General features: G+C 29.8%; 1 protein-coding gene across 3 annotated transcripts in view; it reads left to right on the top strand.

The window, feature by feature from the left end:
- The window catches only part of pico (ras-associated and pleckstrin homology domains-containing protein pico), a 45,988-nt gene that overhangs the window by 15,570 nt on the left and 13,675 nt on the right, over positions 1-16,743 (top strand). For all 3 annotated transcript variants that reach the window (XM_089226436.1, XM_089226437.1, XM_089226435.1), the window contains exon 2: positions 11,553-11,688. In XM_089226436.1, the coding sequence (XP_089082562.1) occupies positions 11,560-11,688 (129 nt within the window). In that variant the 5' untranslated portion in view covers positions 11,553-11,559. The remainder of the gene's footprint in view (positions 1-11,552; positions 11,689-16,743) is intronic.

The raw sequence follows: 16,743 nt of genomic DNA, 5'->3' as shown, positions 1-16,743 counted from the left end.
CTGTTAATCAACGATAATCCTGATCCTGAAAAATAAATCACTTAGTAATTTAATATTATTATATTTTCATTCACTTAGATCTATGTGAAAAAATAACCTATTTAAAATAATTGTATTTTAAATTTTAATGCTTTTGTTATATGTATACAATAATTTGTATAAACAATAAAAATGTATTATATTACTAAGTGACTATTGCTAAATCAAAATATTTATGACAAATATAGTGATCGTTATTCGTCGTTCAAATATATACCTACTTATGGGTCATATTTAATTGAAGAACAACTGTTTTAGTTGAAATTTATTAATATCGTTTGTATTTTAATTCTAAAATGTATTTTTTATATCATATAATATGTCGACACCTTTTTGCTTCATAATCACAATTCATAATTAACAAGTGTTTAACTTATCGTTTCACAAATTTATTATTATACAACCGTTAGCTAAAAATAATAATTATTTTGATAGTTTATAATAATTAGTCCATCAATAATCTATCAACAAAGAGTAGATAATATCAAGTAAACCAGTTTCTTTGATAATTTGATACCTTGAGAACATTATAGTACATGCCATGTTTTATTTTAATAATTTATTCTATCATGCCCTAAATATTTATTCTTAAGTAGGTACCTATATAATATTATAATCAATTATTTTAATATATATTAAAAAGGAATGATGAAATCAATAAGCTTTTATTATAGCATCAGTCCATGTACCTACCTACCTATATAGTTTAGATGCATAATATTTGTTAAATAACGAATAACTCGTGCATTGTAGGCTACCTTTTTTTCGAACTCTTCACGATAAATGTACGGAGATCCCGAGTAACGATTGGCTTTCGATTGTTGGTAATGTTGGAATTATCGAAAGAATTTTAAGAATGTAATCTCGAGCGACTTGTCGAACGTCGAATCGATTCTTTTCAAAAATTATACAAAGCTGTTTTTCTATCACCAATCACTTAACAGATAATCGGTTAAAATGTCGTGATGCTCTTTTGTTTCAAATAAAACCTCTCCATATATAGTGTAATAGGTTTTCAAGGTGAGCAGTCTGTTTTAAAAATGCACTCGGGAAATCCTACAACTCGCACTCGCATGTTGTTGACCCCTGTGCATGTTCGTTTGGACACCACTGAGCGCACACCATATGTTGTTCAGAATCCGTTCCCCCGCCTCTCGCGTCCTGTCACCCAAACCGTTTGTAGTAGGCCACTCGCACGTCTCGTATACACAGCGCCTGTTTGAATTATCGGGCACCGATGGCAGACATCACGCATATGGGCCTTCGTAATAAGCTAATATACATGCAACTTTTTAAAATAAATGTCGTCTCCCTTTTATTAAGTCTTTGGAATATAATTTTAAACATTTAAATTTAATCGTGTCAACCCCATCGTTGGCCATCGCCCTAATCGCCGAACTGTCCGTATGGTGAAAATACGTTTGGCTTATTCAATTTTGTATATTTAAAGCAAAAACTATTGGTTCTATAAAATACTAAACGTGCTGTGTAACGCTTATTACGTAAACAGACCTTTGACTGAACTCGTGACACCCAGCAGCTGCAGGTCACTGTTGCAGATCCTGATCAGTGGTTCATATCATACACTTATCGCTTACTGGGAGGTCGCCGAGACGTGTAAAATTGTGGTCCGGCCGAGAAGAACGGACTCCCCATGGTTTTGGGTCCACTGGTCTCGGCGGGCATTACGCCTATAAAAACTGGCCACACTTTCTATGAGAACAAAACCGTAGGTGTCACATGCCAACTAAATCTGATACAACATGTGTTCAACTCGTTCGATCTCGATGTCTTATCAATGCACATCCAATATAATATGTATGCATTTTTTCAACACTCTTATTTATAGAATAAACACCGTTCAAAAATAGAGTTAATAAAAATGTACTCCGGCAATAATTTTTACGCAGTAATCTCCATATACTTCATAACGAATATCGAAGACCGTAAAAGAGTTATCCTTAGTATTTTAAAAATTGTAATTAGATTGTTTTTGGACATGTATCAAACGTTGATTACAATTTTTAAGCATTTTTCAACTTCCTTTTCGACGTCCATAACCTAGTTGCGTGTTATTTCAGATTATTCTTATCTATATGATATGTGGCTGCATGGTGTTTATTACATGTTAATAATTGAATACTTATATAATATGTACATTTCACTGTAAAACTATACTATAAATTGGTACGCGTTTGGTTTAGAATATAAAATTACATAAATTTTTTTCAATGAACGCACTTACTTGCAATAATATAATATCATTCCGTACAACATACAAGAGTTTAATAGACAATAATGGCGAAACGTTGGAGCATGATCATATTCATTAAAATTAATGTGCAATTGTCATGAAACCGGCAAAAGACAGAAGGACACTTCAGTGGTCACGTACATCCTACATCCTCTCTATTTTATTTATTTTTTCAATTTTCATTCCGGATATTAGAGTCAATTTTAATAAACCACTCGGTCTGCATGTGTGTGTACATTATATACTCGTCGTTTAGGGTCTGTACAGATTATCAATAGCATAATTATGGGTCACGAAACCGCATCGTATATACGTATTACCTTTGTGGGCGTTTTGACACGAGTGCATTTTAGTTGAATAAAAAAACTCCCACTTTTATGTCGATTAAGGTTTATGTTTAAATGAAAATAAAATGTTTACCATCTGTTCAAAATTAAATGTTTGAATACGTAATGTAAGTGGGAAGCAAGATCCATAGATTGTAATGATAATTTCTATTTTATTTTGGTGGCAATAAGCACAAATAGTGTAATAATGTCCATCAAATGGTCTTTAAAATAAAATAATTGTTCAAGTATGGGTACGTATTATATAATATATGTATATATATAGTAAAATGTGAATTATATAGTTTTAGATTTTATTTAACCAAATCAAATCAAACTACTTGCATGATACATAATCTTTTTGTTTTGTCGAATGTCATATATTATACTCTTATGAATTTCAGCTAAGAATAATTACTTAGATTATATATTAAATAGAAACTTTTAGCTTTATTCCACCAATAATCGTTGAAGAATTTATCTTGTTTGTCGTTTCAACATTCAAGATTAAATTTTTAATATTTTACGTATATTACTCATAATTTTTAAGTTGTGTACTTGTATGTTGAAACAACAACCTTTTAAAAAACTTGAAATATTCAACTGTTTTTATTAGTCATCGTTAAGCTGTTCTGTTTTTTGATAAAATCATACTGTACAATTATTAAGATCATACCTGGCTTCCTATATTTAAATATTAGGAAATATGAACACTCTAAAATAACGTGACTGATGTTTGTTCGTTAAATTTATTATGTATATAAAGTTATTAAGTACATATATAGATATAATAAGACTTTATTCGCGTCCTATATATTCTATATAAATATGAAGTATACTTAATACTTATGTACAATGCGCATATTAGTTCTATTGTTCTTTTGTACACGTTGGGTAGATACTTAATATTGTATGACGATAAAATATTTGCGGCATTTGTGTCTTTTTTATAAATAAATGATTAAAATAAAATAACAAAAAACTGGTACTTATTGTAACTTTTGTTTTTAGAAATTGTATTAAATATTTAAAAAAATGTATAATTACATTTCAAATTCATCATTGTAGAGTAGTAGATATATACTGTTATACTTATTCAGTAAAATAAAGTAGGTAGGCTCTCTCCTTGTTTATTTAACATAGTGTAAAAAATATTATTCTCCTGTTACCTTCAGTTTTGATATTCTTCCTCTTCCGTAATGTTATTGGAAAATGTGCTGTCATCACTTTCCGTAACTTTTTTCGTGGCGTAACATTTCTTCAGTCGCGTATTTTTGCCAATTCTTCGGTCCATCTTCGTTCATGCTCCTCAATTTAAATTAATTATTATGTGGATGCGTCCGTTAATCACTTTGAATTGAGATCCAATGTTCACAGAATATAATAATAAATCGGATAAAATTATAATAGGTATTGGTATTGCCTCGTAATAAACATTACTAAAAGTTTTCAGTTTTTACAGAGGTTTTCATGACTATGTATCGTATTCATTATATATGGGTATATAATATTATATAGTTTTTATATACTTATAAGCGTATTCAGTAATATCATACCGTTAATTTTGTTTTTGTTTTTGTTGGATGTGTTAAAACGTTGGTCGCGAACATGTACACATAATTAAAAATATATTCGTGATATATGATAAGTTTTGTTTGATATAATATGACGGTAAAAGGTGGAGGGAGGATGCGTTGTAATGAAATTCTAGGAAAAAATTGTTTAACCTACGACTCGCTCATATATGTACATAAAATATGCATATTCTCAAGGTCATTACGTGAGCCGGCAAATAAATTTAATTCGAATTTTATAGATAATACATTTTCGACTTTCGCTCGTCGTTTTGGCGTCAGCATATAATAATAACACCGTGTGTTCGATTGCAAGTCGTAAATTACGCCATCATTGATAAGAGACGTGTAATCCATATTAAATTTAATTTCTAATAATTAAAAAATAATTATAATTACTGTCCCGACGACGACGTTGGCGTTGACGTGCGAATAAAAATGCTATAAGGATGCAATAGATTAACATACTTACTTGCGACATTAAAATTTTGTATTAAGAAGTCAAGTGTAGTAGTGCGCGCAATGCAGGTGCACTACCATTTTTTGACTCTACTGTATATGTTTTAATTATTATTATAATACATGCAAGTTGTTTATTTTTTTATAGATAACATGTGCACGTGTTGTACCGGTTGAAAAGTTAATTTGTCCAATATAATTTACACCATGTACAATGTATAATAATAATGCAGCGTAGAATACTTTAAAAAGGGCGTTACAGCTTAAATACTATAAGGCATGTATGACATTACATATAGATGTGTGCTCGCAGTAGAATGTTTTCGCAAACAATGTTTTGTAACGACGACGAATACACCTACCGCGTTTAATCGCGCGTACAAAATAATTTATATGTCTTTTGGTAAACACTCGTGTTTAACATAATTTCTCTGTAGCAGCGTTCGTATACTCAGAAGCAAACAGTTTGGGTAGGTACCATAATGTCATACATTATTTCGTTGATATTGTTTTTTTAGGGCTGTATGCTCGTATTATTTTTTTTCGGTGGATATAATATAATGCATTATGCATAACAATGGCCCGTTACTCGTTGTTGATTTGGACACTAGTGGCGCTGTAGGTTTTTGAATATTTGAACATTGAACCGTGTGCGCTGGAAGCATAATAATTTTGTTTTTTTTTATCGTTACACCGTAGACTGTTTAATGTGATAATTCGTGATAAAAAAAAATATATATATATATAGTCATGATATATCTATTTCCGGCGAACAATAATAATTATTTTTTCACGGCGATTAAAAATTTCAAGTAATAATAAAGAATAATCGTTTGAACAATTGGGCGCACCAACCCTTCATTGTGCACGCGTGTCGATTTTTTAGATTTTGTACTATACGGTGATAATATTATTAATTATACGGTATATACATTGTAAGTACTCAGCTATGGTGTATTCAGTATAATATATAATACATAACGGATTTATAACCGGTCTCGACGACTATGGCAAATTGTATTATTTTTGCGCGTTAGAATATTTTTTTGACGATAAATTATTCGAAATTAAATGTACACAACCGCATTTACCGTTACTATATTAATAATTGCGATGTGTGCGAATTGTATAACAAACGCTTTTCAAAAATTTACATTTATGTAATTCATTAAAAATAATACTTTACTATAGGTATTAAGTACCTACGTATGTAATTATCTTGAGAAGGGTATGAAGCGCATATTCTTATTTTAACATGCGAGCACGTGTAGTGTATTGATATTTAATATGATCGGTTATTTAGAAAACATTTTTCATATACTGCTGCCTAATTAGCTGTTATATATAATTCCAATATAATGTTCTGTACTTATCTGTTTGCTGTTTGCTGAGATTGCGGTTTTAGCAAAATCCTGTTATTGTAATAAATAATTATTTAATTAAAAGCAATATCGATTTCACAATAGAAAAAATTCAGACCAAAGTCCAAATTCGACATCTGATAGCATGTTGTATTTTTTTTTTAATCATATGCACGGCTCTGCTGGTTTCATATTTAATGGTGTTTTATAACGTTCTCTTTGTCTTATGCAAATGATTCAGATTGCATTCCATGTACAATTTTAATTACGATATTTACCTATCTTCTATTTCAACGATACTAAAACTTAAATAGGTTTCTTTGAACGAACACCAAATAAAGCACTCCTGTTAAGAACCGCTGTAATAAATTATAATCTTTCAAATATGATATTCATATTCAATTCTGAACGAAAATATGAGGCTATTTTTGTTTTACTTTGATGTGAGTTTGATATGAAGACTTTTTAGACTTCTTTATGCAATAAAAAACCTCGAAAGTTTATATTATCTTAATATGATGGCCAGTTCTGCGCTGTTTAAACAAACCAGATACAGATGTTAAGTATTTTAGAAACTTACTTTTTTCAAATTCTTGGTAATTTTAGAAACTGTCGAATACGACTAATCAATCTAATTTTGTATATTGAACCACAGAATATAACAATAAAAAATTGAACTTAATAATAATTTAGACTGTCAGTTAAAACATATTGGTTGATTTCACGTATTGTACTTGTATGTGATAACATTTTTGGCATGGCAAATAAATTGTTAGTGTACATTTTTATGCATATTATTATTGATTAGTTATTTGGAATGCCTTAATTAAGTATTGATTTATTTATATTATTGTTATGTTCACATTTAAAAAACGAAATGTAAAAAAAAAAAAACGTTTTTAAAATACGATGGTCTCTTATTGTTTTTAAAATTAAAATAAATATATGTATATACTATTACCTTGTTGTGACAATGCAAATGCAGTCTGTATTTTTCAGCATTTAGATCTTCAAAATATTTGAATATTACGTAAAGTTTTTAGACGTAAAATTTAACTCGAACTAATAACAAGGTTTAACTTTGGATGTCATAACGCTAAGCGTTAGTAGCAATTAAAGATAATGCAGGTATGCTAATTTTAGACACCACCTTGTTTTGGTATATATTATTTTATAATATGATAATCTTCCATTTGATTAGTGTTGTTAGCTTAGTTTTCGGAATATTAATGTGCGACTTGTGCGAGTGTTCAGTGCGTAAATCTTATAAAATTATTGTTAATTTTATTCTCGTAACAGATGCTATTAAGTATATTAAATCCATACAAGAGGTAGCATTTTAGAGCTGAATTATGTATAATTTGTTATAGTATTTACTATTTATATTTTATATTTTATTGCCATCACAGGTGGGAAAATTAGACCTTTAAGCTACAAACTCAACATATTAAATCAATTTATGAATACGAAAAGGGATGTATAATTTAAAAATAATAATAAGTACAGATATTAATAAGGTTCATTCAAAATATATTACGGACCACTAATTACTAATAAAACTACTAGACTCTCTAGAGCAGGAGTCACCAAATTGCGGGCCTTGCACAAAAAATAAAGTAACAACCTATAATATAATTATATGTATTATTTTGTAAATTTATCATTTTTATTAATTGGTGTTTTTTTATTGATTTAATTAATAATTTTGATAGCCCACGAAAAATGTCCACATTTCTTATATGGACCTTCAAAAATAATAATAACTTGCTGTAGGGTATCGTACTAGCTACCCACCACCCACGTAAATAATTATAATATAATGGTATATTAATATGTTATAATTTATAAATAATAATAAACAGATAATTATCGTATTTACGGTGTAATATAATATTATGTATATTATTATTACAGTGAATCGTCATAGAATATTTAGTGCATACATTATATACAGGGAGTATCAGAAATACTAAAAAACATATATATTTTTGCTACTTAGACGTACAAATTATATGTCTAATTAGTAATTAATAATTCAAGAAATATATATCCATGTCAAGGAACTCCCAAAAATAATATTTTGAAAAGAGTTATAACGCATAACATTAATTTAGGTACTTAAAACTATTTATATTTGAAAAAAACTACTTGAACTTAGATAAATGTTTTTATCATCAAAATTGTTCTTATAAATAATCAGTTTTATAAATTGGCTATGTTGAAAATTTAAAACAAATTTAAAATTTTTATTTTCAATACTAAAAGAAAGTACTTACCTAATTTTTTTTATATAATAAGTGTAGCATAAGTGACAAAAAATAAATAGTAAAAATAAAAATATTAATTAAAACAAAAGTTATTTCATCTTCCTGTTACACCCTATATTGACGTCAACTGAATAGGGCCAGCAGATATAGAAGGGATACATGATACATCCTGTGTGCAAAGGGTGCCAGTGGTCCTTATCTCAGCTGTAGTCGAGTATATTATATTAAGGAGGGGACCCGCGGGCTGTTTGAAGAGTCAGTCTATTGTTGTGTTTGATTCCAAGCACCTTCGTGTCTATCTGTACCATATTGGTTTGCTCTTAAAACATTTACATCAGCCTTACATTTATTTTTCAACTGAAGGAATTCTCTTTAAAGCGGTTCAAATTTTGAAATACATTCATGTCTTAAAATATTATTTATCTCTATTCCGATGCCGGCATTTATTTCATAAAGTGTAATATTATTGATTTGTCTTGTGATGAAACAATAATATTTTTTATTATTTGTTTGCTGCAATTAATGTAAAAAATTATAATAAAATGATAATAATATTTGCTACGATGTTAACAGTTTTTTTTTTCTTGAAAACAATCGTAATCACTAATCAGTAATCACCAACCAGTGTTGACCGACGAATTCCGAGCTGACATGCATTGTCCGCTTGTAATGATACCTAAAGTGGTGTTACGTTTACATAATTTCTGACAGAATTGTTGGTCCACAGGCCACGTGTCGGTAATGTGTATATACAGTGTGATGTGTGAATTCGGCCTTGGGTGTTTGCCTTGGTTGACGTGATAAAATATGAGCCCACATGGCCACATGTCGATGACAGGTGAAGATTATTAAACCACCAGAGGGCGTTCGGTGATTGATTATCAAAATTTAAAATATAATTTGGTTCGTCGGCCAACATAATAACAACTATACAATATCGTAACGTCCGAGTTCATAATAATAATATAGTGTTTGGCTGTAGTTAATATATTATATGTATTATGTGAATCCAGTGCGTTCCTATTTTTGGGCTGATGCATCTATATTATTATTATTTTTATTAATATTATTATTATTGTTGGAATCGTGATTTTTTCACGTGACAATAAAATACATGCGAAGAGCAGTGCTTCCAAATTTTTAACACACAATGAACTCATTCCTATTGTTCGTGGATTTTGGTCTTTGGATATAATATTGATTGTTGGGTGACTCATGTGTGTACAAAGTATACTGGCACTGAAACATACAGCCGTCGTAGGAGAGCGGTAAAGCATGACTAAGACAGGATAATACTATTCCCTTGCAGCAAACATTTCAATATCTGTTTGATATTTACATTTGTATAACATTTCGAATTTTGATACGTATTTAACGGCCGCTTGTAGCTATTGTTTAAGTATTTTAAATTATAGTTGAAAAAAAAGAAAGATTTTATTATGAATTTATATTAATATATTATTATGAATTTTTGGATGCCACCGCTGTGCCATATCGTTTTGAACAGTTCATTATTTAGTCCAATTTAGAGGGTGATTTCAATAAGAGATATTACATTAGGCCATTAGGGTCAAGTGTTATTTTGTGCCGTCAGCTGTTGTGGGGGGCAATCAAAATTACACTCGTGGTAGTAAGGTTAAATATTCGTATAATATTAGTCATCCCTTATTGTTGTTTTAAACAAGTTTTTGTGTTTTAACAAGCACGGGATGCGTTTGGCCTTTGTTTGTCAATATTATCTTCTGTACAAAGTACACTGTACGTATCCACCAATTACCATCGTTATAAATAATACAGGGTGTCCCGTGTGGATTTACCCATTGCGATATCTGCCGAAATAATGGTGATATTGAAATTCTGATGTTGTAATAAGACTCACAGACATAAGAACTACAATTAATTCATATTTTAATTTATTTTAATGTTTTGGTAAAAAAGTTAAAAAATATATTTTTATATTTTATTATTTCTAAAAAAGTTAAAGATAGCCATTTTGTAGAGTTTATTTTTCTTAAAATATTGATGTTTCAAAATTTTATTTTCATTAATTTTCTGATTTTTAATATTTTTTTTAGTTTCGAGAAAAATTGCGAATTATTTATCACCATAATGTTATCAAACATGTGACCCACGGCGCCGCGTGCATTGCAATACGGCCGGTCGAATACCTACTTTCCGTGTTCCTAATAGTTATAAATTTATAATCATATTTTATTTCTTCAAAACTAGAAAAAGTATTAAAAATCAAGAAATTAATGAAAATAAAATTTTGAAACGTTAATATTTTTAGAAAAATAAACTCTATAAAATGGCTATCATTAACTTTTTTGGAAATTATTAAATAAAAAAATATATTTTTTAAATTATTTACAAAAAATTAAAATAAATTAAAAAATGAAATAATTGTAGTTCTTATCCCTATGAATCTTATAATAAAACCAGAATTTTGATATTTCCATCATTAGGTATTTCATGAGATATCGCAACGGGTAAGTCCTCGCCGGACACTGTAACGTGTCTTAAAAAAGTTTCTAAACGGTATTTTTATTTTTTATTAATTTGTTAATATACATTTTTTAATTTTCGATTTTCGATTCTCAATGGAGTGAAAAATGTATTCGAATATAAATAAGTACCATAATGATAAAAAGCATAAATGAAAATATTTTTAAAATTACACATACCTAGTACTTTTATTTAATCAGTGGTTGAGTGCCACGTTTGGGGAAAAGATAACTTTTAATTTTATTTTTAGTATAAGACACATTTTAGACCAGTACCGTTAAAGTTAATGATCGAAAAAGATTTTCATTAATTTGACCTAAATGGGTGGTGTAATTTTAGATAGGAGTGAGGCATAATTTTTTAAAAATTGGTCCCTTATTAAACCCTTAATCTAACAAAATAAAATAAATTATCTTCCTCAAATAATAAAATAATTTGTACACTGGTTAATATATATATAAATATACTTTAATAAAATTGTGCTCTAGAAAGAATATTATTAAATATCTATATTTTGTCTAAAAAAAAGTTGTGGATGATTTGTATTCTTAAAAACCTAATTTTTTTCCAGAATTGAATAAACATTTCTTTAAAATCAGTCTTGTAATTAGTACCATATTTTAGTTTGGCATGGCCAAAATAATAGTCCAATGCTGTTTTGTCCGCGTTAAAAATTCAATTATTCCCCATTTACCGTCACAGTCGCTTATTATCATAACGTTTTATGCTTACTTGATTGAAGTAAAATGATGTTACCATTATTGCAGCGCTGTAATGAGACCATATGAGGGCAATTACGACGTCGATTGTCCAGCGGACTCCAATTACTGTGGCGACTCGGACGAAGAAGACCCAGAGCGATTGTTAGACGTTTGGCTTGGTGAATTGGACTCGTTAGCTTCGGTAAATATATATAAATTATAATAAATACATGCGCCGTTTTGTTTGTGTATAGTGTATACTGATTAATGTGTTATCCAGCAATGTAGAATGTAGATTGCTCTAGGAGTTTGTTAATTTTTGCGCATTATTTCTAAAGATAAGTGATGTTCTATTAAATTATACTAAACAAAGAGACCGCTGGGGATAATATATTCCTATAATGAATGTATTCAAATTCTGATTTTTGGAATTTTTAAATACATATTTATCCAAATATGTATCCTATGGAGATATAAAAATTGGTTTTCAAATGAGAACCCCACAACATAATTTAGTGACTAATTATGTTCAGGATTTGAAAATAAAGAAGTTTGTATCGTCTCGTGAAGGAGGAGGACACGACCCCTTCAGTAGCACATAAAATATTAAAATATGGTTATAAGTTTATTTGAAAATTTCAAAAATCAGAATTAAAAAAATTCATTATTAAATGAACACGATTAGTGAATAACCTTGTATATTATATATTATGGTTATTTGGTAGATACTCGGTATAGATTTAGATTTGGTGTAGTCTGAATAATACTCAGAGTACTTACATTTGAAAGAGATGATAAATCATCGCATTCAAAGATGATTCTGTAGAGGGGAACAAGGTATATTGTTTTGGTAATTGGAAACTTTTATAAAACCGTGTATTTTTATATAATGTAGAATGATTTATGAAATTAAGTTATATATATATATATGGTCTTATGGCTTATGCGTAACTTTGTATTCAAATTTCCAGTACTAATATACAAAACACGTGAGCCTTACAGTTTATTAACTTGCGCAACTTTTCATTTTTTTTTTGGTTACAAAACTTAGGAAAACTACAACTGTGAAAATAAAATATATTTCCTTTTAAAAGCGTTACCGTCATAAGTTACACGCTAAATGCAACTGTTGCGAAACTTTCATTCTTTTTTTTTATTTAAAAAATAAGGCTTCAACATCAAAAATTATTAGCCTGATCTTTCATTCTATCCAGGGGAAAAAATGACAACTATATAGTATAAACACAATAAACTGAAAAAAAATAAGACACGTCATTATAAAAACAAATCACCTTCTTCTCGTCGATCTATAATCTATAAAAATCATATGCATATATATATATATATATATATATATATAACTTATAATATAATTACTGATTGATTCATATTGTTATTACTATTATTAATTTATAATGGTGTTATAGCGTGTAGATTGGGTGCTTTTTAAGGCGTGACTAAAATTGATGTTTCGAAATGCTATAAAATGTGAATGATGTTTTTTTTAAAAACAAAGTGTAGTTCATTATGTTTTACGGTTTGGGCGTGATGCGACCACCGCTATATATAATATACACTGCGGCAGCAAGCAACAACCCTCCAGTCCCAGAAGACGCCTTATTAAACGGAAATAATATTATATAACGCTCGGATCTCGTTATATATACATTTATCCATACAAGTATTTCAATACCGCAGTCTGTCTAAAATAATCAAATCAAATGTTTTCGGCGGAGATTACAACGCGCGTGACCTAAATATTATTATATTCGTTTTGCGCGTCGCTAAAACGGATTATTGTGGTACTCCAATACCTACCTGAAAATGTATAAAAATTGGCCTGTAATGTAATTGATAAAAAAATAATTGCAGTAGGTATACTCCTAAAAAAAAATACTTTCATATGTATTAAAATTGGAAAGACTATGATTATGAACACTCATTAATAGAGTTTTAAAAATATGAGGTCGCGGATTTTTAAAAAAAAAAACAAATCAGGCATAAGATGAAACAACTGAAGCAGCTAAAAAACTCGTCCCGGCATGTAGAAAAAATAAAAATACGATTATTAAAGCACCGCAGCTTGTCGAATGTAATATTTTAGTTATTATAGATTGAAGTTCAATTTTATATATGTGGATGACTATTTTAAAAATTAAAAAATGATAATTTAAATTTATTGAATACGTACCACTGCTCCGGTCCAGGTACATAAAGCATTCGTTTCCCCTCCCACCTAAACCCATTAGCAGATTTTTTATTTTAAATATTTATTTTACATAATACCTATTATAATATACATCAAAAAAACGCATGAAATATAATATAGTGTATAGTATATAATATTTTATTATAATATGTTACACGTATGCGCTATGATCGTATGTCATGCAATATAATTTAAATTTAAATAATAATAAAAATAAAATAAAATATAGCTACCTAACCCTTTCACTATAAGTTTTATTTATGCGGGAAGTATTATTTTACCTAAAAAATAATATAATGTATCTACTACACTACGTTTACATGAAAAAAAATGCTATTGGATGTGTAAAAAATTAAAATAAAATTAAAAGATAGCAATCATCTTATTTCTGGTACTTAACCTAGATTAACCTTTTTTTTTATTATCACCCCCTGCCCCCGTCCCCTAAATTATGGTTTTCTTCCAAAGCATTGTTCTGGCACGAGTCATCTGGTCCAAATAACAGAATCAGCAGCAGCAGCAACAACAACAATAACATCATATACCTATGTATATACGAATATATATATAAGCAGTTCGACGACGAATGTTATGTATTTTTCTCTTTCTTTTTCTCTCTCGATCATGATCAACAAGTCCGTCACGCTGATGTTGGGATTTCGATCGTCAAGGACGACTTTACGGGCCACGTATGTCGTACCTATATATATATATATATATATACAATATTGTACGTATATATATCTAGGTGAGACCCATAAGTATGTGTGTACGGTTCGTCAACAGATGGCATGCGCCCTTATTACGGCAGAAGCGGCAGCTGCAAACCTATCCTTGCCCCGCGCCGACGTGTGCACTGCACGTGTCCGGGTCTTCGGGGCAGGTGGCGCGTGTTGTTGTATTAGTACGACGACGCTCTGCACGATGATGAGCGGTATACGCGCGACTGCACCTGGCCAGGTGTCCTGCGACGGTATATAATGTAGGTACATGATTTATACTTCGCTTACCCCGTATGCCGCGCGTGTGTGTAAAATATAATATATATACCTACTGGCCGGGTCAATTAAGTCGGCGAGATGATGACGGTCAGAAAATTGATGCGGCTGCCGGACGTCTTAAATCTGTTCGGCGAAATCCGATCTGCTGTAGACTCTGGATTTGATTTTTGTCCACCTCGTGATTATATAACAAACAGGTCAAACAGTATCGACATAATATATTACTGTTCGATATAATTATTTTAATAATATAGGTATGTATAAAACTATAGTAAATATACCAACTAATAATTAAAGCTCGGACGTTAATGACCAACATTTCATGAAAATATGCATTTAAAAATGTCCAAATAAGTAGTTGTATATACCCATATATAAAGTATAATTAAACACATTGGTACCTCTTTGTTCAAAAAATATGTTCAAAAAAGGGTTAGGTAGTAGTAATTTAAAAAAAGTACATACATACTCTTTTTAATGCTTACTAAAATTACTTTATCACAATAAAATACACAGCTATTAAATGTGAAAAATTATTTGTGATAATTTGTATGTAAGCACATAGAACTCAATACGGAGGAAATACGTATATTATACATATACTTATAATACGATGGATTATGAAGGCTCCACCTTTTCTTTTTTTGACGTTTATATAATTCTGTTCTGTTCTTGTAAACATCGATAAACTACATATTAAGATTGTACACAATGTTGGTACTTTGGTAGTGTACTTTTATGCATTATTGGTTATATATTATATTGTTCGCCGTTTTTCGGCTGAATACAATAAAGACACGTGTGACACATCCCGAGGATATGAGATCACCCGCTGTACAACGACGTAATATTGTTCGAAGCAGCGTGACATTATGAACTTGGTCGATTGAAAAACATAAATTCTTGTTTGCGTCGTTTTCAAAGACCCCAAAATACAAACCATAAGAAGTATGGTTTAAGACGTCCGTCCCTCCGACTGGAACCACTACTGTATAAAATGTTACGGCAATTTTATTTCATTTTGATTATGAACACGACAATGAAATATCGGCGGTGGCGTAACATTGTTGCAGTGTTACAATAATAATATGTACTTACTGCGCGCACTCGAAGCACACTTGACACTTCATAAATATATCATTAAAGTAAGGCATATAAAATTATGTAATGATGTTCCATAAACATTCAATTAAAATTCAGCTCCGTTTAACTGCCACACATTTAAATGTATTGATTATCTATACGTAGGTATTACGGGTAGAAAGTATATGTCATGTGTATCATAACGGTTTCCTAATAACTGGTTTCGATCATAACCATTATTATAATAAGGTTTTCTGAAATATCGTATACTTGAACAAAAATGTGTATCCACTACTTGCTTCGCTCACCTCTACATTGCGAAGATAGTGGCAATACATGGTGTTCTATACATTTTAACGTGAAGGGTGTTTCGAAGAACTGAGTTCAAACTTAGAAATTAGCCAAGATTATTATGGAACAAACGTTGCACAAACTCATATTTGCATTATTTTCTTTGCACCCGTTTTTTGAAAATTCGTCTACGTTTGTACGTGTTGAAAATATTGGCAAATCATCAATGGCAAAACATTTAGACCACTTCTTTTGCCGGAAAAAGTGTATTTCTGTATAAAACTTTACGACATATTTTTCTAAGGTTATGTTATGCATTATAGTGTTGAAGAAATATCGACTAATGAATAGAGTAGGTACAATGACTACTACATTTTGCATTCCACTGCAGACATAAAACCATCATCGTCATTTTAATATGTGTACCAGAAATATTTATACATATATATATTTATACGTCAATTAAGTTTATGTGTTTCTAGAAATAAAAATAAATAATCATATGAGCGCATAATTTAAAACGTACTTAAGATGTGCAGCAGGTCTCATGAAACACGTTTAAGACTATTTTAAATGATATAATATCAACTACACCACTGTTTAACTTTTGATGAAATTTAATATTAGCCTCGTAGTCTTGGGTTTTAATAATATATACGAGTAAGTGCTATTT

The sequence above is a fragment of the Diuraphis noxia genome, unplaced genomic scaffold (assembly GCF_037042655.1).
Source record: "Diuraphis noxia isolate RWA-SAM2 unplaced genomic scaffold, SU_Dnox_SAM2 contig0004, whole genome shotgun sequence".
NCBI classification, from domain to species: domain Eukaryota; kingdom Metazoa; phylum Arthropoda; class Insecta; order Hemiptera; family Aphididae; genus Diuraphis; species Diuraphis noxia.
Note: the sequence above shows the minus strand (reverse complement) of the source record. Positions and strands in the feature narration are given on the sequence as shown.